Raw genomic sequence first — 24911 nt, forward strand, 5'->3', positions numbered from 1 at the left:
TGAGAGACTGTAAGGTCTTTCAGCACAGGAATCACATACAGCTAGATAATGTTTTCCTTGAAATAGTTAACATATAGTTAAACAGTTTGGAGGTACTATTCATAAATAAAGCAAGGGGAATTAATTTAGACTGCCAGGACAACCTGAATTCCCTGACCATGCCTAATACTTTTTTATTTAATTGGCTTATTCAGTGACCTCAGTGCCCCCAAAAACCTCTTTTTTGGTTTTGGTTGGTACTTGGTGTAAAGCGGTTCTGCCTTTTGGTTTTTCCATACATTATGCTGCTTTGATTATATGGGAAGTGTGAAAAATTAACTCTAATTGTCTGTCAATATCCTCCTATAAAATGGCATTCCTCCTGAAGTGTGGAGCTTCTTTATGCAGTTTTGGTATCTGGAAATCACCTTATGATGTATGTCAAAGGAAATTGATAAAGCTTTCGATTAAATATGCTGTGATGCTTCTCTGGAGCCAGAGCTAACTATAGACACATGCATCTAAATAGTGGTACGTATGGGGTTTTTCAGAAACTTGGGGAAGCTTTCCAAAATGTCCGCAAATTGTGCATGTCAAAGGCAAAAACTTGCTGCATTGTAGCTCTCTAAAGTACACCTTGCGGATAATTCACATTTACCTCAATATATTCATCCATCTGGATATGAAGTCAAATGCTGTAGGAGACACTCAGGGTCTAAGGCAATGGGTGCCAGCAAAGAAGCTGAATAGGGATTGTGTTGTGGCTGAAACACTGAGAAACCAAAAGCAGTTACTGTTCTGTAACTTTTAAATTTGGCTTTTGACTTTTATATACTCAGCGTAGTAGCTTTAATGTAGTTTTAATGGCGTTTTCTTAAAAAGATTAAATAATTCAAATTTTTTGCCTTCGCTCTTTAGCTAGATAGTACTGGAATAAAGTCGCTTCTGTTCCAGAATAGCATCCACACAGGGAGTTATACCAGCATAGCTATAAAGATATAATTATACCACTGTAGTTATGCCAGTCAGTTTCCCCATGTAGGTGAGCCCTCTGCTTCTACTAGTTCTAGATATGTATGACTTGAACAGTGAGCAGCTGTCATTCTCAGCACATGAGGCATTATTTGATCTTGCTTGTGTTTAAACACAAAGCAGCAAATTATATTTTTTGGAGAGTCTGTGCAGTCCTACATTCTGTTGCTCAAGAAAACGCTCTTGTGCAAGTATGCATTAAACAGAACACTTCTGACTGGAATCAGACACTACTAATATGATGTGCTACATACAGCAACTCTTTAGAGATCTTTGGTAATCACTTGCTTTCAGAAGTGTAACTATGCCTATAAGAGTAACATGATCTATTGGACTTATTTACAAGTGCACCACGAGTGAACTACAGGGCTGTGAATTGCAGAGCACACCAAAATGTTGTGCTCTAACTGTGCCACTGGACATGCAGCTGGCATGAATTAAAAGGTACTTCTCTCATGTTAACTTAGTCCTTCTGAAGGAGGACCATGTTAACATGAACCCTAGTAGGTAACTTTTAGTTTGCTACAGTACAGTCCATAGAGGGCATTGAGAGAGCGACATTTCGTTGCACTCTTCAGTTATCCCTTCAATCTGCACTGCAGTGCAGTGTAGGCATAGCCTAGATATTTACAAACCTCTTCCAGGAGCGTATGTGCATTATACTAAAACATTAGCTTCCAAGTGTCTGCCTCCTTTTTCTTAGAAGGAATAGAGTGCCTTTGCAGGATCGTACATAGTGTCAGTTTGCCCCTTAACTCTCTTCTTCGAGTGATAGCTCATGTGCAGTCCGATAGGTGTGCATGCGCTGTGTGCAAGATCGTTGGAAGGTTTTTTCCCCCAACGGTACCTATCGGGTCGGCTGTGGAGACACTTGGAGTGGCGCCTTTATGGCAGTGTGTATAGGTCCCTGCCGCCTGCTCAGTTTCTTCTTACCAACAATAACGGTCATTGGAGCAGCTCAGTCTCTTGCATTCACAAGTGCCTACCTAGTTGTTCCCTTTTTTTAGTTGTATATAGTTGTTAGCTTGTGTTACATTAGTTGGAGATACTTCGGGGGGCTTCCCCCCAACCCAGTCCTAGTTTCCCCAGGCACCAGGGCATGCCTCGGTCGCAGGGGTTTAAGGCATGCGAGAGGTGTGCGAAACCTATGCCCACAAGCGAGCCACATGCTGCCTGTCTCAAGTGTTTAGGAGAGGGCCATCAGACAGATAAGTGCCCAATTTGCAGGAGCTTCAGACCCAGGACTAAGAGAGAGCGGGACTATCATTTGAAGCTCCTACTGATGGAGTCGGCCCTCCGCCTACAGCCGGCACCGGAAGCGGCACCATCATCATCGGTGCGCAGCGCCCCAGCACGGGATGTCCTGGCACAGAGGAAGGACTCCTCCAAGGAGCACTGGTGCCACTCCCCAACCTGTAAGGCCGGTGCCACCAGCTGGCACCGTTCGCAGTCCCCAGTGCCACATAAGAAAAAGAAGGCAGACGGGTCGTTCCCCCATCAAGAAGCTGCGAGGGAGCTCCAGTGGGGTGCGTCCCCCGGCGGAACACCCATGGTCTGGGCCTCAAGACCCGGCACCGTTGACTCCAGCCCCAGTGGGAGGCCCATCGAGTCGGGTGCTGATAGACTCCCCCACTCAGGAGGATTTGGAGGCAGCACAAGACCTCATTGCCATGACAGTGCAGTCCCTGGCCCCGCACTTGCGGGGCCCGGCACCACAAGCCCAGGCACTGTCAACAGCACTGGCTGAAACGTCTAGCCTGGCACTGCATGTGGCTCCATCACTCTTTGCGGCACTGATGGCGGCACCACTTCTGGTTAATCATCATGGCAAGTCTGTGATGTTATGGCGCCGCTCACCATCTCCCTGTCCCTCAGGCCGCTGCCTCCTTTTCACTAAACGAGGCAGTGGCAAGCACCACCACCCTCCTGGCGATGGACACCAAGGGTCACCAGGACCTCCTTAGGAGGGTGGCCCTAAACGTCAGTCTCCAGGAAGAGGAGGTCATGGAGGAGTCTGACCGGATGGTGGACATCCTTGCCCCTGAGGGTCCTTCTGGGGTGGCCTTGCCCCTCGTAAGAACGTCCAAAACACCACAGAGGTGCTTTGGCAAACTCCCGCCTCTATATCACCTACCGCTAAAGGTGTGGAAAGATGATATTTTGTGCCACAGAAAGGGTATGAACACCTTTTCACCCACTCCCAACCGGGGACTTTGGTGGTCGATGCGGCAAGGACAGCCAGGTCCTGCACCTAAGTCACGGGACGCTAAGAGGCTGGACCTTTTCGGCCGGAAGGTCTACTCGACTGTGGGGCTCCAGCTTTGAGTGGCCAACCAACAAGCGGTACTCAGCTGCTGTGCTTTCAACTCTTGGAGCTCATTGGCAAAGTTCCAGGAATTACTTCCTGCTGACTCTCACAAGGAATTTAGCGCGCTCCTTGAGGAGGGCAGGGTGGTTTCCAGAACCTCCCTCCAGGCCACGTTAGACACAGCGGACTCGGTGGCACAGACCATGGCCACCGCCATCACAGTGAGGCACAGTGCATGGCTCCAGGTCTTGGGGATAACACTTGAGGTCCAGAACACAATACAGGCCTCCCCTTCGACTGTGTGGGCTTGTTCGCCCAAAATACAGACTCTCACCTGCACAGCCTTAAGGACTCACGAGCGACTTTGAAGTCTTTGAGGTGCACACCCCAGCACCTCAAAGACAGCCTTTTAAGCCTCAGCCCCTGTCCCGCTTCTACTCTGGGCCTCCTAGGCAAGACTCGTCAAGGAGACAGGGCAGAAATAATAGGAGGCCCCCTCCTCAGGCCAAGGCCAGGGTTCAGCCAAACAGCCCCCGGGCCCGAAACCAAACTTTTGAAATGCGCCCGAGGACGGAGCATCAGTTTCAGTCTTGGATCCTTACCCCTCCCCACTTTGTGAATTGACTCTCCCGCTTCTACTGTGCTTGATCCCAGATCACGTCAGGTTGTTGGGTCCTCAGCACGGTAGGGGTGGGATATGCTATCCAATTCTGTTCCCTCTCACCCCCACTTCCCTGTCCCTCTTCAGGGACCATTCTCATGAACAACTCCTCATGCAGGAGGTGCAATCGCTCCTCGCTCTAGGGGCAATAGAGGAGGTTTCTCAGGAGTTGTGGGGCAAGGGATTCTATTCCCACAATTTCCCCATCTCCAAGGCCAAAGGTGGGCTCCAGCCTATCCTGGACCTGCAAGATCTCAACACATTCATAAGGAAGGTGAACGATCTCTCTGGCTACCATCATTCCTTCCCTGGATCCCAGGGACCGGTACGCCGCCCTCGACTTGAAAGATGCGTACTTCCATATATCTATTATCCCGGCCCACAGATGTTTCGTGGTCAGGGTGCTCCTGTTTGGGCTCTCAACAGCACCCCGGGCATTCACTAAGTGTATGGCGGTCATGGCAGCCTTCCTCCGCAAACATCAGGTCCAAGTACACCTCTACCCCATATAACACGACCCGATATAACATGGGTTCGAATACAATGCGGTAAAGCAGGCCTCCCATGCCCTGGGTCTGGGAGGCAGGAGCTGTGGGTGGGCACTTTTGGGGGCCCCTCAGGCCCAGAGTGGCCCGGGTGATTAGTGGGGGCCAGGAGCAGCCTGCTGTGCTTCCCTCGCCCCGGTCCAGCCATGTTGCTCGGGGGAGGGGGTTAGGGGGAAGGGATTTCTTCCTGTCCCCCTGCACTCACCAGCAGCGGGGGGGCGTCCACTTCCTGCCACCAGTGAGTGTGGGGAGGTTGGGGAAAGGAGCACCGCGGCTGGGAGCTGGCGGAGTGGAGCAAGCTGGGGCCACGTTGCTCTGCTTCCCGCCGCTGCTGGTGAGTGCCTATGGGGGGGGGGCAGGGCAGTCGGGACAGGGAGCAGGGGGGCTGGGAAGGGGGTAGGGTCCTGAGGGTGATTAGGGATGGGGTGGTCTCTGGAGGGGGCAGTCAGGGGACAAGGAGCAGGGGGGCCAAAGCAAGTTTGATATAACGCGGTTTCACATATAACACGGTAAGATATTTTTGGCTCCCGTGGACTGCGTTATATCGGGGTAGAGGTGTATTCCCATACCTAGATGACTGGCTCATCAAGGCCGAGTCCCAAGCATGGGACGCACAGCATGTGTCCCTGGCCCGGGCCACATTCTGCAGGCTGGGCCTCATACTGAACATGTCCAAATCCACACTCTCCCCAACACAGCAAATAGAATTCATAGGGGCTCTCTTGGACTCCACGCAGGCCACGGCATTCCTGCCGGAGCTGCACTTCCAAGCACTCACGGACATTACCGAAAACCTTCGCCGGTTTCCCACAACCACAGCCAGAAATTGCATGAAACTGTTGGAGCATATGACAGCCTGCATATACGTGGTCCAGCACACCAGGTTACGTCTTCAGCCCTCCAGGTCTGTTTGGCATGGGTGCACAGGCCGGGTATGGACCCACTGGACACAATAGTTAACCTTCCCCTTGGATCACCAGAAGGCTTTACACCTGGACTTCCAAAACCCTGGCACGGATCTCTACCACTTGATCGACAGGAATAACAGCCATCTTCTTTGTGGACTAGCCACGAGAGGGGAATGCAGTACATATTCTGCCAGTGATTTACACAGCTATTTTCTAATCTAGACAAAAATAGAACACTGCGGATCAGGAATCCTGGGTTCTTGGCTCCAGGATGGAAGTATTGTTCACTTATTGTTTACTAAAGCAGTAGCAATGCGGATGAAACTTGAATCTCTCATATTGGAGACCTGGTTCTAGTCTCAGCTCTTCCTGAAGTGACTCTGCAGCCTTTCTCTCAACTTCTTTTTATAATGGGGGAAAGATAATTGATTGCCTTCTGTGGCAGGGCTACAAATGCTTACTCAATAAGAAGGGTTTTGAAGTGCACAGTAACAAAATACACATTAGTAGAGGTGAGATTTGAACTCTATGCCTTCTGGCTCCCTAGGCTAAACTTATTTTGTTGCACGCTCTTCTGTCCTCCCGGCAGAATGTCACCGGCATGCCCCGTGGTGCAACTGTGCAACCAAAATGTGGAACATCCTACAAAAATCTGGCACACTTGAGAGGTCTGTGCATCACAGATAAACAAAAGTTTCCATGTCCCAAAGAGATTCAGTTGGATGCCCAATTGAGTTTGGTGACTCAGTTTCAATAGAGGGGGGAAACTAACTACATTTTATTAATTTGAGGGCTGTGTGTGGATTGCCTCACTTCCTCCTGCCACACTGGATAGCATTCTTCAGATGGCTTTCAAAATCACTGTTAACCCATTAAATTAGCTATCTTTTATCCTGCATTATAATGGAATTAATACAAAAAAAGAAAAATTGAGTATCAAAAGAAGTTATTTTGAGAACAGATATGTTAAGGTGACATAGGAGAAGTCCTGCAGAAATTAAGTTAAATTATAAATTATAATGTCCCTAACTAAAAATGTAAGAGGTTACTCTTTTTCCCCCTCATCTTCAGTAGCATCAGCAGTCAAACCTACAGCCAGGGTGGATTAATTTAAATCACCAATTTTAATCACTGTTCAAATCTGCAAGCAAGAAACCCTGATTTAAGCAATCATTTTAATCGTGTTTTCCATTTGTAATTTTTAGTTATTTTCTTAAAGAAAAGTTGATTTTCTTTGGTAACCAATAAAACATGTTGATTTGCAACTAAATATAGCCTTTACACTAAATTTGGTGGTGCTTTTTGCTAAATACGAGGATACACTATCTATGCATATTCATTTTAAGCAATTATATAGCTTAACTTACATTTATTCAGATTCTTAACTTTTCCATTTTTGTTTGAAAATGAAAAATGATTTATTAGGTTTTTTTTACTCTGTTTTGATGGAAATTCAAGTTAAGAATGCACAGAAATAGCACTTGAATTGTTTATTAAATAAAACTAGCTTAAATGTGCTGGACACAAGAAAAAAGGTTTGTGTTTTTGCATTTAAAACTGATTTATTAAAGAAAGGAAATGTAGTAGTGAATTGAACTGATTGTAGGTCACGATTTTTGGAACTAGTGTATCTCATCTGTACATTTAGGTTTCATTCGTAGATCAGAAGAAGAAAAGAAACTTTCTTGCTTTTTCTACTTCCAATTGGTTTCTTAATTCTTTTGACAATAGTATGTTCTGCACAGAATGAACTAGTCATTGAACTGAACTAGTCTCTGTGCAGAAGACACTATTGTCAAAAGATGGTTTAGCACAGGGGTCAGCAACCTTTCAGAAGTGGGGTGCCAAGTCTTCTTAAATTACAGTAAATAAATGGTTTCATTTGCCAGTAATACATTTTACATTTACAGGGGCCAGCGGACAGAACCCCAGACTGTCAGCGGGCTGAGTGGGGCCTGCGGCTGGGACCCCAGCTGGCAGGGACTGGTGGACAGAACCCCGGACCAGCAGCAGGCTGAGCTGCTCAGCCCGCTGCTGGTCTGGGGTTTCAGCAGCCAGCCCCACTCAGCGCACTGCCAGCCCAGTGTTCTATCCATCCAGGCTGGCAGCAGGCTGAGCGGGCCCGGCGGCCAGGACCCCAGGCCAGCAGTGGAGCTGCCGGGACCAGGGGCTGGCAGACTGAACCCCAGGCCGGCAGCAGAGTGCCACTGTAAATCAGCTCACATGCCACCTTTGGTACGCGTGCCATAGGTTGCCGACCCCAGGTTAGCATTTCAACGAACCCTGGTTTCTGGTACTTAGCCAGTGACTTCCACCTGTTCAGTGGTTTGCCTCACTTCAAAATTTGGCAGAATTATTTCTTTTGATCACATTGTCACACTGGGAGCTCATGGTTGGCTGAATATCCACCATAACCCCCAAATCTTTGAGTCACTGCTTCTCAGGATAGTGCCCTATCCTGTGAGTATGGCCTAATTCATTGTTCCTAGAGGTATACACTTACGTTTACCCATGTTAAAATACATTTGTTTGCTTGCGCCCAGTTTACCAAGCGATTGAGATTGCTCAGAATCAGTGACCTGTCCTCTTTATTATTTACTGTTTCCCTCTTTTTTTGTCACCTGCAAACTTTATCAATGGTGGTGGTTTTCTTTCAGGTCTTGATAAACATGTTAAATAACATAAGGCCAAGAACTCATCCCTGTGGGACCCCACTGGAAAAATACCTGCTTGGTGATAATTCGTTGTTTACAATTACGTTTTGAGACCATCAGTTAGCCAGACTTTAATCCATTTAATGTGTGCCAAGTTACTTTTTATCTTTCTAGTTTTTAATCTGTTGTGCAATACCAAGTCAAATGTGCTGATTTGCATTAATTATCCTTTTTTAATTCTTTATTAATCCAATCCCATATTAGCTGGTCCATTATCTTGCACAGGATCAATGTCAGGTTCACTAGCCTATAATTACTTGGGTAGGTCTGTTTATCCTTTTCAGGAATTGGCATATTAGCTTTATGGATCTATCCCAGTACTCCAAAACGTACTGACAATTAACATTTATGATCCAACGCACTCCTCAGCCAACTCTTTTAAAACTCTTGGGCACAAGTTTTAGCTGGACCTGCTGACTTAAAAATGTCTAACTTTAGTAGCTAATGTAACATCCTCCAGAGGTGCTAGTGGAATGGAAATAACTCTCTCTTCATATGATGAGACTGTGTATCCCCAGTATAGAATAGAAATACTGAATGCTTCTGCCTTTCTTGCATTTGTGGTTAGATGTTGACAGATGTTTGGCTCTGTGTGTGTGCGCTCACACGCTTATTTTCTTCGTGTGCCGCCCCAGCCCTGCTCAGACAGCTGGCATGGCAGACCTCAAGCGAACCACACAACGACCACAAGATCCGTTAAGGGACGAAAGCATCCAGCCAGGTTTACTGTTGACAAAGCATGGGTACTAGTATTCCGCAGACTCTACCATACCACTAATACATGTATTCCTGAAACAACGGACCAGCTTAGTGAACAGCGGGTCTTTTCATTCCTCTCTAAGGCCAGATAAATACTTTTTTGAGATACATTTTTATACCCCGATACAAACAAGTTAGTGCTGCTCTTTGACATAGTTACTGCCCCCGATGTTTTTTCAGCTTTGTGGAATTGGCCACTTTTAAGCTGCGTGTGTAATATTACTGATCTGGACTTTATTCTGCTTGCACATTATAAATGTGATCAAACTATGATCACTTGTACCTAAGCCATTATTTATTTTATTCTGTGATCTGGTCCTCTTTATATGTTAAGACAAGGTCTAATAAAGAATTCCCCCATGCTGGCTGCAACATTTTTTGAGGTAGGAAATTGTCATCTATAATATTTAGAAATTCCAGGGATGCTTTAGTATTGGTAGCATGGGATCGGAGCATATGCCACTCAAATTGAAATCTCCTCCTGATCACAAAGTTTTATTCCTGCACGTTAGATAGGCGCATAAGGAGGCAGTCATCGTGTTCCTTAGTGCGATTTGGTGGTCTGTAGCACTCACCAACTAATACCTCAAAACATCAGTTTTTGTAATTTAAATCACTGATTTTTCTCCACTGTGCCTAAGGCAGAACCTGCTGTTTGCTCCCTAGGGGAGACCGCAGAATCTTCAAGCTTACTGTGTGACCCTTCAGTCCCCTCACTAGACTATCCTGAAACATGGCTTCCATTCCAACCAATTGTCTGTCATTGCCTGGTTGACTTTTCCTTTCCCTTCTCGAAGTGTTCCTATATGCATGTGTTATCTTAACAGCTGGACTTAGACCAGCATAACATTTGGCACAGGCCACTAACTGTCAGGAGACAACTTTGTAAAATCAACTTCAGTGCTACGGTTCCTATTTCAAAAGTGAAAGGCCAGTAAATATTGAGAAAAGAAAGAGCTTCTGTCCACAACATTTTTAGTAAGTCAGAAAAACAAAACCTTAAATTTGACTTTTGTCAACTGTCTTGCACTATGCAATTTAATTGGGAGACTTATTTTAACTTTAAAAAGGGGTTGTAGTGATGCAGTTAAAACGGTACTTTAGAAAGAAGTCCCTGATGGATGCTTGCAGTAGGCATTTGTCACCTAGAAATGTCATGGACTTGACGCAAGATCTGCTGAAGGATATTTTGGGATGGGGATGTTCCTAATATTTTAAAATTAAAAAAAGCAAAAAAATTCAATTATTATTTTTTCCTTCAGCACCCTGGTGTCCAGTGTGTTCTGTTCTTAGGTGGGATTTTACCTTAAAGCCTTTACTTCAAAGAAGGCTTGATGTAAGCCCAGGAAGCAGAGCTCTCTGTGTGCTCTTTCAGAGGCATCAACTTCTTAGGTGAAGAGGGAACTATGCTGATTATCGAAAGGGATTACGTAGGCAGCTTTTCTTAGGGCATTAGGTTCTCACATGTAGAGATTATTTCCCCATTGTCAGGATTTACCCAGTGAGAATCAAATTATGATTTTAGTGAGAATAAAATTCTGGTGCTTCCTTCTCCGTCAATGATCTATTTCAAGGATTAGTAAAGTTTTTCCATTTGTGACCTCAAACTCATTCACTCTTTCCCATATCCTACAGTAACTTTCACACTTGGTCCCAGAATTCCTGCCTCAAAAAACCTTAAATGTGGTAATTTTATATACTCGTCTTATTAAAAACTTCATGACTTAGGCATGAGCCAGTGCTATATCTCGATTGAATCTAGTTGCTGAAGTTGAAGGTTATTTCAACCAGAAGGGCTAGAAAATAACGTTTTTAAAATGAAAGTTTAGAATCTGTGTTTCAGTTTGTATCAGCCCTGTTGTAACTGAAAATCAGAAGTTTAAGTCACAGATGAAAAGTCATATTGAAAAGAAGCAAAATATTTGGCATCAGAAAGAATCAAATATTGACATGAAAACATGTACTTCTGAATTCTTGGACTTTAATCTATCTAGTCTCATACCACGGTCCTTACCATGGTATCTGAACCCCTACTTTCTCTGGTCAGTGAGCTACTTTATCAGAAATCTCTGAAAACCAAAGTCCCCATTTGATTTGCGATTTTGAGTTCAAAGATAAGTTTGTGTTAGAGAAAAAAATGGCCCCAGATTCAGGGTGAGGAAAAGGCTGAGATACACAATTCAGTAATCATTTTTAATTTGTGTTTCCCATGTTAGAGAGAGAGCAAAATATATAAAGTCTGTATTCAACTAAACAGGAGGCCAACTCCATTTTTCTTCAACTAATTTAGCTATGGATAATCCAGACAGCAGTTTAAAACAAATACGTGCAGTAAATGACCAACATTTCTTTAATATATCATCTAAAATCTGATACATCTTCCAGACCAAGCTAACCTCCCTCAGCAAGCTAATTATAATCAGCTAATCCTTACATATTGATTTGATGCACTTAATATATTTAGAACACTATCTTCTCACAGCTTTATAATTGCAAGCAAAATAAACCCTCAAAGCGTTGTTCTCTTGTATTTCTCAAAAAAAACAAGATGTACAAACTCAGCACAGCATACATACACAAATGAAAACACAGTCCTTTTTATAGTACAAACTTTGTGTAGCATATTACACAGCATCTGAACACTACATAGAATCATACGAGAAAGAAGTGGTTCGGGACTATTTAGAAAAGCTGGACGAGCACAAGTCCATGGGGCCGGATGCACTGCATCCGAGAGTGCTAAAGGAGTTGGCAGATGTGATTGCAGAGCCATTGGCCATTATCTTTGAAAACTCATGGTGATCGGGGGAGGTCCTGGACGACTGGAAAAAGGCTAAAGTAGTGCCCATCTTTTAAAAAAGGAAAGGAGGAGGATCCGGGGAACTACAGGCCAGTCAGCCTCACCTCAGTCCCTGGAAAAATCATGAAGCAGGTCCTCAAGGAATCAATTCTGAAGCACTTAGAGGAGAGGAAAGTGATCAGGAACAGTCAGCATGGATTCACCACGGGCAAGTCATGCCTGACTAATCTAATTGCCTTCTATGATGAGATAATTGGCTCTGTGGATGAGGGGAAAGCAGTGGACATGTTGTTCCTTGACTTTAGCAAAGCTTTTGACACGGTCTCCCACAGTATTCTTGCCAGCAAGTTAAAGAAGTATGGGCTGGATGAATGGACTACAAGGTGGATAGAAAGCTGGCTAGATTGTCAGGCTCAAAGGGTAGTGATCAATGGCTCCATGTCTAGTTGGCAGCCGGTATCAAGTGGAGTGCCCCAAGGGTCGGTCCTGGGGCCGGTTTTGTTCAATATCTTCATTGATGATCTGGACGATGGCGTTGGCTGCACCCTCAGCAAGTTTGCAGATGACACTAAACTGGGAGGAGAGATAGATATGCTGGAGGGTAGGGATAGGATACAGAGGGCCCTGGACAAATTAGAGGACTGGGCCAAAAGAAATCTGATGAGGTTCAACAGGGACAAGTGCAGAGTCCTGCACTTAGGACAGAAGAATCCCATGCACCGCTACAGACTAGGGACCGAATGGCTCGGCAGCAGTTCTGCAGAAAAGGACCTAGGGGTTACAGTGGACGAGAAGCTGGATATGAGTCAACAGTGTGCCCTTGTTGCCAAGAAGGCCGATGGCATTTTGGGCTGTATAAGTAGGGGCGTTGCCAGCAGATCGAGGGATGTGATCGTTCCCCTCTATTTGACATTGGTGAGGCCTCATCTGGAGTAGCGTGTCCAGTTTTGGGCCCCACACTACAAGAAGGATGTGAAAAAATTGGAAAGCGTCCAGCGGAGGGCAACAAAAATGATTAGGGGACCGGAACACAGGACTTATGAGAAGAGGCTGAGGGAACTGGGATTGTTTAGTCTGCAGAAGAGAAGAATGAGGGGGGATTTGATAGCTGCTTTCAACTGCCTGAAAGGGGGTTCCAAAGAGGATGGATCTAGACTGTTCTCAGTGGTAGCAGATGACAGAACGAGGAGTAATGGTTTCAAGTTGCAGTGGGGGAGGTTTAAGTTGGATATTAGGAAAAACTTTTTCACTAGGAGGGTGGTGGAACACTGGAATGCGTTACCTAGGGAGGTGGTGGAATCTCCTTCCTTGGAAGTTTTTAAAACCCTGATATTCTATGATTGCAGGTTCCATAAAATGTTAGTGTATGAAGGATAGGCACTGAAAGTGCTCACTAATTCATGAGGGCAATAAGCAGAGGGAGAAGAAAAACTAGGCATAGGCAAAGGACTTACTTAAAATGAAATCTGAAAAGAAATAAAGACCAGAATGGAGGGGGAGAGCCTGGAACAAGCTAATGGAGAGTTTCAAATTAAATAGATGATGTACCTTTGAACTGAATCTTGAGATGAATGGGCAGTTGGTGGTGTTTTTGAGTATTCTGCTTATTCACTGGTCTTAGAAGGCAGCCATACAATGGAACGGCAGTAGTCAAAATAAATGGAGATAAACCTGAATGAATATTTTTCAGCAGAATAAAGTCATGACAATATTGCTGTATAAGAGGATGGCTGAAGAGGTGGCAATTGGTAGAATTACAAATGTTAAGCTTTCCGGCCAAAGGAAGATGCCAAGGTTATGGACAGTGGAGGCAAATGGGAATTAGAGGAGCTGGCATTGATTGGGTATTAGTGTGTCTCTCCCTCTCGCATTCCTCCATAGAAGCAGTTCTCTTCAGTGACAGGCAGAGACAATGAGTAGGAAAAAGTCATTATAAGGTGTTACACAACTGTACTTATCTTATCAGTGTAAAAGTGTTTTTACACTGACTTTTTTTTTAAATTTCAAGATAGGTGGAAAGCAGTAAAAGGCTAAATTACTTTCTACTCTAGGTATCTCAATCTTTTCATCCCAACAGCATTTAAATAGCTTTTTTGCATGGTTTGTGAATGGATACCTGTATTTTAATTCTTCATGTATAAGTTACCAACAATAGCTTAATGCAGTTGGCGCGTACCTGAATTTTAATCTTATTAATCGCTTGCAGTATTGGAGTTGAGACAAGTAATGTACTCAGTTTCATTTGTAGAAGGAATTCCTACAGTAAGTATTACTTTCTCTGTCCCTTTTTTCAGAAGTGCAGTTTACTTACATTAAGTTTGATAGGATTTGTAAGCCACAGGTGCTCTGCATCACTGAAAATTGGCCCAATTACATAACTATAGGCACCACATCTGAAATTTTTGGCTAAAGTCCATAAACTTAATAATCTTTGCTTGCTATTCATAGGTGGTGAGAGAGAGAGAGTGTTCTGGTATCCAATTCACCTGATCTAGTAGCCACAATACATAGAAAGGTTTTATTGGTGAAAGTGATGTCTGAAAGACTGCCTCTAGTAAAACACACTGATTTTTGAATTCTTGTATGCTATCCTTCCTACATTATGAAGTGTGTCCTAAATTACATTAAGCAGCCCCCATGTACCATAGAAATATTAAGCAGCTGAGCGGGCACTAATGGCAGTGGAGAGAAAAGATTGACATCCCAGCCAAGTACAAGTAACTGGCTTAAAGTTCCAATAAAGGAACTACTGAAAAAGGACCATAAGGTGTGTTCATAGCTAAGACTAGGTAAGGTAGGTACATGATAAAATGTTGGCGGTCTCACCTGGCTGTAGACAAAAAGGATCATAGCATTTTTAATCTTCATGACTACCTGCACTTTTGACCCATTTCCTGTCAGAATCTGTCATATGGAAAGATGTATAGACTGCAGCAGTTGGGACTTCCTGGCATAGCCAAAGTAGACTCAAGTGTTGAGGGCCATAGAGACCATTCTAAATATGTAAGCCAAAGCACGCATACTGAAGCACTTTGACAAAGATTTAAAACAAGTGAAAGGAGAAGTCATTTTCTTTTGACAGAAAATCTGTAGAGCACAGATGTGATCTGAAATGAAATACTGCTTTCTGCACTGGCTCCCCAGACCAGTTCATTTTGTTATAGCCAAAATAGTTCAGTGTATTGACCTATTATTCTATGAAGGTTCATATACAACGCTAATTACCTTACTATCTGATTGTTTTTCAGTAGTGCATTAAGGCAACATGACTAAACATCTCAGTGTTTTCTCATACTCTCCTCATGAGAAGCCTATCCTTTTGAAGTGTTTCCTTTAGGTAGGATTTTAGGTTTGGGTTTTTTTAAAATAGATATCTGTATTTGTTAGAAAGTAAGGTCAAAGAAATGTGGCTTGCACTTCAAGTGGAAGATAGTGGTTTGTGATGGAGCTTAGTTCCTTGGGGTGTTGATTCCACTATCTGGGACCAGTCACCAAGAGAGTCCTGTGTCCTGCACAGATGAACTTTATTGTAGAGTTCTGTTGTGCCAGAGAGCTGTGGTTATTGACCAGGTTATTGACCATCCTGGAGTTTAGGCAGTTGTTTACATGCCCTGGACCCAGGCCATGGAGCATCTTGAAGGTAAGGACTGAGACTTTTTGAACTTGATTTGAAATTCTTTTGGAAAACGGTGTAGAGAGCAGAAGATAGGGTCAGTATGCTCGTGGTTCCCTATGTTGCTGCAGTGTTTTGTACTGGTTAGAGTTTCTAAAGTCTGAAGGCTTCGTGCTCAGGTATATCACATTGCTGTACTCAGCTGAGCAATGAGGAAGATGTGAATAACTGAGGGCAGGTCATCCACCACCGCGAAGGAACGGAGTCTCCTAGCGAATGGCGATGATAGCAGCATGTTTATGTGAGAGCTTAGAAGTACTCTCTGATTTCTAGCTGATGCTAAACTATGGACTGAATTAACCAATTGTGGATGTAGACGTTCATCAAAGGAGACTGCAGACTCTTCAAAATACTTTCCTCTGTCCTCCAGCATCATTTCTGTTTTGCTCAGGTTCAGCTTCAGCCAGCTGCTGTTCATCCGTGAACTGATCTTGTCCAATCATTGGGCCATGTTGGTGGCAGTGGTGTGTTCATATGTGGTAAAGGATAATTAGAGCTTTGCATGTTGTTGGTTTCTTGGGTCCATGTCATTTGACCTCTTCACTTAGTAGGTGCTGAATAGGACCAGAGAGAGAATTGATCTTTGTGGGATTCGTGAGAGGGGTTTAGTGGTGGTGCAGTTTCCATCACCACTCACTTGATGTGCCTCTCCAGGAAGGACTCAAACCATTTTAATACATTATCCTGGACTCCTCTGAGACAACAGTATCTCGTGATCAGTGGTGTTAAATGCTGCAGAGAGGTCCAGGAGGATGAGAATGGAAGTCTGCCCTCTTATCAGTTGACAGGAGGAGATCTGTGAGCCTCACTAAAACGGTTTCATTTCCATATCCTGGTTTGAGTCTGGATTGTGCTAGGTCGAGAATGTTAGTTTCAGTAGGTGAGCTTATAATTGGCCCATGTCTAGCCTCTCTATGAGCTTGCTCAGGAATGGGGAGACTTGATGCGTGATGGTTGGCCAGAACAGATATATCCCTGGTCAGTTTCTTCTAGTTGATTGGGCTCTTGCATGTAAAAAAGAGAGGAAGGGAAGATTCCTTTTCTGAATGATGTGCTGGCTCTATTGCGCAGGAGTGGCACCAATTCATGACTTTCTCTCACAAGCTCAAGAAGTGCAGGGTCAGAGTCACAAGTCTTAGGCTGAAATTCCTGAAGAGTGTCCAGAACTTCTTGATGAGTGAATGTAATGAAATCTGGGAATGCAGGTGGGCTGTTGGTGTGTATAGGTAGAGCAGATCCATGCTGTCTGAGAATATGTGTGATCTCAGCAAGTAGGAGGTTCTTTCTTGCATGTGGTGCTCAGTTCTGATGCAGGTTGCGGATGCTCAAGAATGAAGCAGTTTACCACCCTAAGTAGCCCCTTGGGGCAGGTTTTGGCAGCTTCAGTGGAGGAAAATAGGAAGGTTCTTTTGGCCTGTAATAGTCTCTGTGTAGGCTTTGAGGATGAAATATCTAATTCCTGTCTGTATTAGCTTATTTTTTTGCTGTCACATTCAAGTTTCTTTCCCTGTTTTCAACTGGTGCAGGGTGTCAGAAAAACGATCTATGTGGGCAATGGGGAGGAACAGTGGACCATTGAGTCCAGAGTGTGCTGATGGCCAAGGTTAGCCATACAATGATGATGATTCACCAGGTCCTCCGTTCCTTGTCCTGTGGGTATAGTGCTGCTATCTTTTAGTCTGCTTTGGAATTTGTTGAAATCAGTGAGTCTTCGTGGTTGAATCAGGATCACTGGTCTTTCCTTTGATCCATTAATCATAGCCCAGGAGCTGGAAGGTCTCTGGCCCTGCCTTGTTAAGGAAATTTCCTCACTCCATGGCTGAGCTCACATGACAATTACGCTCCACTGAAGAAAGAAATTGTCTTTCAGTATGGGGGAGGCTTATCAGTGTAAGACACTGAGCTTTCATAGGAGCTGGACTTAGACTATGAAACTCAATACCTGAAGAAATAATCGCCACAAGCCTGGTCGTGTTCAGAGCTAAAGGAAAAACTCTTCAACTTTTCTTTCCCTTGATAAATTCTACACGTACAAACGCAACTGATAAATGAGTAAAGTTATCTCCTACAGGCTTGGAAGAAAGGGTGGAGTTTTAATTTTAAATACTAAGGAGGTGATTGAGTATTACATTGATAGGGGGCATGTGAGTACCCAGGGCTCTGATTTCATTGTTTCCCTGTTTTTGCATTTCTGTCACCTGCCCAATTAACTTTCTCTTAAAGGCAATCAAGAACCTTTTTAAACTTTGACTCCAGCCTTTTGAAGCCTGAAAACGTTTTGCCTACCAATTTTTATCCCTTGTTTATAATGAAGCTTGAAATTACAATTGCTCTTGTTTGCGCACCAGCATAGTCAAGTGTGCACAGCCCTAAGAATAGCATTTATTTTAGCTTTAGACCAGAGTTCCACTCAGTGTACCTTTTGACTAGTTTTTTCTGTATGATTGGCAGATTAAAAAAAATCATCATGACCCTAAATGTGTAATAGGCTAGTAACTGTTTCTTGGCTTCAGCTCTTAAAATGTAAATTCTCAAAGGGATCCACTGTGGAGCTTTGTCCCCTTTGCAACTTATTGTATGATGTGTAAACTAATTATGGTGTGTAAACTAAGGTAAACTAAGGATGGTGTGTTGGGGATGGATTCTGTTAACATTTGTGAACAATGCAGGAAAATTCTAATTGAAATGAATGTTTCATTTTGGATTTTCGAGTTCCACGCCCTCCATTTTTTTTTTTCAGTATGGGGGAGGGAAACCTGCTCTTGACCGTTAAATTAGAAAAGACTTGGGGGGAAATGGAGCAGGGGGAGCTTAAGAGTTAAAAGTAGCACTTTTTTTTACTCTTCTTGTTGACAAGAGTTAGGGCATGGCTACACTTGCAGAAGTAGAGAGCTTTGAGTTAAACCAGCCTTCACAGAGCGCAGTAGGGAAAGCGCTGCAGTCTGTCCACACAGACAGCTTCAAGCGCACTGGCGTGACCACATTTGCAGCACTTGCATTGGGAGCGGTGCATTATGGGCAGCTATCCCAGCATGCAAGTGACTGTAGCGTGCTTTTCAAATGAGGGGGGTGGGGTGGAGTGTGACAGGGAATGTGTTGTGTGTATGTGGGGGGAGAGAGAATGGGTTTTGGGGGTGCTGGGAGCATGTCCACATACTCTCTTGTAAGTTCAGACAGCAGCAGACCCCCCTCCCATCTGTTTCTCTCTCTCTCTCACACTCGCACTCCACTCACCACACACACCATTCCATAGTAATGGTTGCTTTGTCTCGGAGCAGATAAGCTGCCAGCTGTCAGAAACGGAGCTTTGAAAGGGCATATCCGCATTCCTGCAACGATTCCAAAAAATGAGAAGAGTGGCCACTTGACTAAAGGGGATTATGGGACCTTACTGGAGGCTGATCAGAGCACAGTAATGCAACACCTCGTTCACACTGACACCGGGGCGTTGCAGTCGAGGCGCATCAAACGTTATTCCACTCGCCAAGGTGGAGTACCAGAAGCGCTCTAGCTGCGGAGTTAGAGCGCTCTATGTGCCTTGCCAGTGTGGACGGGTAGTGAGCTAGTGTGCCCAGGGCTGCTTTAGTGCCCTGTAACTCGCAACTGTAGCCAAGCCCTTAGTGTGCTCATGCTTTCTCTGACTTTTTATTTTTCCTCAGTCCATTCCAGTATAGGAATAGTTCTTTCAAAATTTTAGGGCTTGGCTACGCTTGCGAGTTACAGCGCATTAAAGGAGCCCTGGGCACACTAGCTCACTACCCGTCCACACTGGCAAGGCACGTAGAGCGCACTGACTCTGCAGCTGGTCCGCTCCTCGTACTCTACCTCGGCGAGTGGAATAACATTTTGTGCGTCCCCACTGGAGTGCCGCGGCGTCAGTGTGGATGCCCTGGTCTGTTAATTCGCTCTGATCGGCCTCCAGAAGTGTCCCACAATGCCTGTTCTAGCCACTCTGGTCATTACTTTGAACTTTGCTGCCCTGCCTTCAGTGATGAGTTGTATCTGCAAGTCCTTCAAACCTAGGATGAAGGAGCAGCGTGATATCTAAGAGCGCTCCTAATGGATATGAGCAACACATCTCGAAGAACACCAGTTACGGAAAAGGTAACGGTCTTAGATTTGGTTTTAAAGGAGACTTAGTAATTAGCTGTATTTTATAGACTTTTATGACTCCCTACTTTATCCTTATATATTACTTTATCCTCACACAATCATTTTGAGGTCTTCTCCTTCTGTTACAGATGGAGGGCTAAAGTATAAAGACAGTGACTTGTCCAAGGTAAGATAGGAACTCTGGCAGAGCCAAGAACAAAACCTAGTTCTTTGGGGTGTCACTCCATTGCCATAACTACAAGACTGTCCTTCCTCTCAACTGCTATGTGGTCTTTGGGAATATCTGCCACAATACACCTAAGAAATATTGAAGAAGAATTTTAAATGCACATTATAGTGCAGTTTCCTTCTTGATTAGGAGCTTAGTACATCATTTACAAAATTGAGGTTTTTGTCAACCATTGTGCAAATCATTTGAAACCATATTCTTGGGTTACATGTTGCAATGGAATTTCATATATTCTGTAGTTACTTGCAGTCCCGGCAGGATAGTTATCAAGGAAGGATTACCAGCATCAAGGAGATAAGGGGAAGAAATGAGTATACAATACAAAATAAATTTCTTAAAATATCACTAAGCATTGGATTTTTAATTTGATTTCCTTTTTTGCATTCAGGTTGGATACACTGTTCTTAATTCAGCAAGTTGTGCTTGGAGAAGCCAGTCTCTCCCACATCTGGCTGTTGTATGCCACTCTCCAGGCAGTTCTGTACAGCTTCCATTCAGTATCCACTTGTGTGTGTGGTGCTAGTGTGCCATGGGGGCTCTGGGGTCCTGTTCACTACTGAGAATCTGGTCATTTAATTAGGTACAGATTTAGAAGCTGAATCACATTAAAATGTAGCCCGTTGGCAATATTGCCAGTCCAGTGAAGGTCCTAAAAATCTTGGTATTAATAAAAAAAAATTTCAATTACAAAAAATACACTGGGGGCTCTTCTTATTTGCCTTTGCGTTCTAAATCTTTAGGGTTCAAGACTTTCTCCACAACCACGAGGGCAAGAAGCTTTTTTTTTTAATGAAAGTGGAGATTCTCACAATTATAGAACTCTGCAAGCTGGTGCTTAAAGAAAAATGTATCAAATCATGACAAACAGTAAAAACACAAGAGTTGGACACATTGTGTAGAGTTTACATTGACCAGTGGTCACTAATTTCAGCATGTGCTAGGGATAATAGACTCCCTAGTAACTCTGGAAATTGACTGTGTAAAAATGATGACTCTTTACTTCAGTTTGCCAACTGTGAGCATTCAAAGTCACAGCCACTCATTGTAGTGACAAAAGTAAAAATTGTACTGTGTATTTTTTTTACTATCATTAGCTTGCTACCAGCACAGCTAACGCTGAGTGATTCTGTTCCATTTTATGCATCAACGGAATTGTTTGTTCAGCAGTTGTCTTATCTTCATTGGGTTTTGATAGGTACAATACCTAGGGGTCTAAATGGCCACCAGAATCTTCTTTGCTGATGATATGCAAGATGGAAAAGAGCTCAGGTTGATGCTCAGATTCTTAGTACACAGGCATGGTAGTTTAGGGAGAAGATCCTTATGTACAAAACTGAACATAGTTTGATAGGGAGAGGAAAAACATTGAACCATACCAAGTCATTTTTCAGAGCAGAACAGCAGTTTAAGGGATTTTTCAGTGTGCTGTTTTCACACTCAGTGCAGCCCAATAAAAATGAGCTTTTGCTAAATCAAAAACTTTTTATGCCCCTTTGAAACTATACAGTCCATAAAAACCACTGTCCCACCTGGCAGTCCTCTGAAGATTTACTCTGTCACTCTTAGCTCAATTTTAAGACGTAAATTTTTTTCTATGAAAACTAATTAAACTAAATAAAAGCTATAAGGCTAACACACCAGTGATATTACTAAAAGCCGATAGAACCTGAACTCTAGTTTTGGAAGGAGCAACTTTATTACATTATCATTTTTCTTGTACATTTATGCACTTGGATGAATAATAATCTAAGATTATTCCACCACCATTGTGTACTCAGCCATTTAGAATTTGAAATGTACCGCTGATCTGGAGACTGTTTGATCTTCTATCATTATCACTCAATTAGGAACTGAGGGTGTGGGGTGAGAAGTTTCTGCATCATGAATTTACTTTGAGCTGTAGCATCACTAATGGAAGTGGCAAGACTCTTCACTTAGGTTTATTGATATGTGATTATTATCTGTTGTCGCTGCTGCAGGAATGTTTTCTAGATGCGGTAAAGACTATGGTAAAGGAAGTGAATGAAAGACATTGAAAAAAGTAATATCTGGCTGTAGTTTCCTGTTAACTTTATCTAAAATCTTATGTATGAATAGGTAGTATACTTCAATTAAATAAGATAACTACCCCACATTTTCTCTAAAAATGTGTTTGGTTAGATATATGGTGCATTTATTGGCTTTACTTGAACATAACTTAAGTTATCGGCTTTGAGATTCAGTCACTACTTTGGGCAGGTGCCTTTTGCCATTTCTAGTAGGATGGTACACAATGTTTATCTTAGTTCAGTTGTCTTTGTGCTATTTTTACATCTTTCTAGGCTCAAATGTAACTGTATTGGAGCTCAAAATAAGCTTGTCGTTCACCCGTCAAATAAGGAACATAATTCAACTTTAGATTTTCCTCCCCTGAGAGCAGCTCCAATATGCAGAATACCTTCCATTGCTAAAAAACCAAAATAAAAATATTCTGTGCCCCTTCTCTTCCGCTCCCTCCCCCTTTCTTCCTCCCCTATCCCTCCCGCACCCAAAAGGTCTTTGTTTCAAGATGGCCCACTTAAAGAGAAACTGTCAGGTTTTAGGCTAAAAATTTGATCTACTGTTTTAGCATCACAAGACTCCATGCAAATCTTGGGGAATAGTAGGTGCTCTTGAGCTCTGTCTGCACGAGTAAATACTGTCTTGCATAGATCTCGTAACTTCGGTCAGTGATTTTCTCTGCACTGTGGTGGTGGGGGACGTTTCCCAGAATCCTGCAGTTTTAAGGAAGGTCAAATTGTTAAGCTAAACTGAAATGTTTTTTGTGCAATAATAGCTAATTACGTTTCCATATACAGTAGCTAAGGCACTTTCCATGCAAAGGTACTCTTTTTTTTTTTTTTTTTTTTTTTTTTAAGTAGATTAAGCTTCACGGTACTACTGCAGTTGTGCACTATATGTGTATGTTGTATATTCAAACATACATTCAGACTTTATATGCTCCAGCATTTTCATGTGGTGATTGTTCAGGGAAGAGGGTTTAGGTAATAAGTACTATAAGGCTTAACTCTCAGATGGTCAGCAATTTGTTCATCCCTACATTTTTAAAATAAAATAGTTGGCTTACTGCTTTTTCATTCTGATGTAGTTTATAAGTAGGAATGGGCATTTAACTGTGACTTCAAGTATCATTAATGGTGCCCTTGTGGCAACCTCTCAGGTGAGTAAGTGGGAGCACTGATGACGGCCTTTCTTATTTGAATGACTATTTTATGATCTGCTGGCTTGTGACAAAACAGATGTTGCTGGTGATTGCAAAGCTGTATTAGATTGAGTTTCAAGAACTAGGAGAGCATTTCTTGAAGGCTTCTTGATCACAGAACCAAGAGGCTGTAATTTTTGCGTGTTACAACAGAAATAAAAACTGCTTTTCTAAAAAGTTTTTTTTCTCTCTCTCTCCAATATAGGTTGCCAACTTGGCCTGTTCCATCTCAAACAATGAAGAAGGTGTGAAACTAGTTCGCATGTCAGCAAGCCAGCTTGAAACTCTCTGTCCTCAGGTAATTTGCAAGCTTGAATATTTCATAGGTGTACATGGGAAGAGGGAATATCTGAAGCAGTGGAAGTGGACTGGATATTGAAGGATGAACAACTGGGACAGGAACTTCCCTAAAAACATATGCCAGAAGAGTTGGCTGGTGATTTTAGGCTATCTGATTAGCCTACTACTACATCTACTAGTACATAATATGTGACCCACTAGATTCAAATAGTTATGTCTAGACAAACTGCTAGACAGTAACTAGTGAAGATATTTAGTATATATGCATGCTCATGTTGCAGAAGAATGTGGTATGAAGAAAGTACAATTGCATCTATCAAAATGAGTAGGTTTAAGATGTGACCATAATATGAAATGCTAAATACTTTACATGCCCTTTACTAAGTTGCTATAAAATGATCTTGTCCAAGTAGTAGAACGCATAAACTTATTAAAGATCCTCTTTGATAGGGAGAAAAAAAGATAGATCAAACCAATCAAACTTTTGGTTAAGATCACTTTTTTTTTTTTTTGATTCACAGTTCTTTATTGCAACCAGGAAAGTAGTAAAGCACTAGGCTGTCCTATTTAATCACCTAAGTTTTGATGTCATAAATACCTATGACTAGGTAGCAGGAGTGAACCACAGACATTTGGTGCTTGTCAATGCTCATGATCGCTTAAAGGAAGGCCAGTGACAAATTCAGAGATCTGAAGTACAGAAATAAACCATTACAAGAGGATAAGGAAATATATATTTTAAAAATATAATGTCCTGTTCATCCATTGTTAAACATGGAAAAATTGCGTATGGATAAAGAATTCTGTCAGCTTAATACAGTGTTCTCCAAACTGGGGTGTGCCCCCCTAGAGGCGCATGAAGGAATGTCAGATGGGGCCCAGGCCAGCCCCCACGGGTGCAGGGAGGGAGAGGCACTCAGCCCCCAGCCACAGCCCCGGTCCCAACTCCGCTCCTGGCCCCAGCTGGAGCCCCGGCTCCATTCCTCACCTCAGCTCTCAGCCCCAGTCATCGCTCTGCTCCCAGCCCCGGCTCCCGACTGCAGTTTCAGGGGTGGGGGGGTTGGCATGGACAGGTTCCATTGGGGTAAGGGGGGGGTGATGGAAAAATTTGTGGGACCACTGGTTTACTTTATGGGCTCAGAGGCTCTCAGTCTGGCAGTTTGGCTACATTAAAAACAAGAAGATACTTTTCTTATTTGTAGGAAGCTTTTAAGTGAACTAAAAGTTGCTAAATCTGGACAAATTGGCAAAAATAAGCCTTCCTAATGACTTTTCAGTCATAGATATAGATTAACATGTTCCCTTCCAATGCACCAGTCTCCAGTTAACCAGTGCCACATTTAAAGCCTGGGGAGACCAGTTGCAATATTGAGAACTCTCTACTGGTTCAGGAAGAAACATTAGGACAATCATAACATTAGGTCAGCTGAATTCCCCTGCACTATACTTAGAGTATATTACATCTTTGTAAACTACATTAAAACTTACATTAAGAGCTAGTTTATGTATAAAAAATGGAGCAGTCCGAAGCACACCAACGGGGTGGAAGGCCTGGTGAACAGTGTGAGCTTCCTTCCTGAAAAATTACCTTTTGAACTCATCTGAATGTTCTTCGTAGTGTGAGGATGTATATTATCGAAAGTCTTCTG

The 24911-nt window shown here is 43.3% G+C and overlaps 1 protein-coding gene across 3 annotated transcripts in view; it reads left to right on the top strand.

Annotated features, from left to right (window-relative positions):
- The window catches only part of CTNNA1 (catenin alpha 1), a 194368-nt gene that overhangs the window by 125029 nt on the left and 44428 nt on the right, over positions 1-24911 (top strand). For all 3 annotated transcript variants that reach the window (XM_037906042.2, XM_043552628.1, XM_043552629.1), the window contains one exon: positions 23168-23260. In XM_037906042.2, coding sequence (XP_037761970.1) covers positions 23168-23260 — 93 coding nt within the window. The remainder of the gene's footprint in view (positions 1-23167; positions 23261-24911) is intronic.

This window comes from Chelonia mydas, chromosome 8 (assembly GCF_015237465.2).
Source record: "Chelonia mydas isolate rCheMyd1 chromosome 8, rCheMyd1.pri.v2, whole genome shotgun sequence".
In the NCBI taxonomy this organism is placed as follows: Eukaryota; Metazoa; Chordata; order Testudines; family Cheloniidae; genus Chelonia; species Chelonia mydas.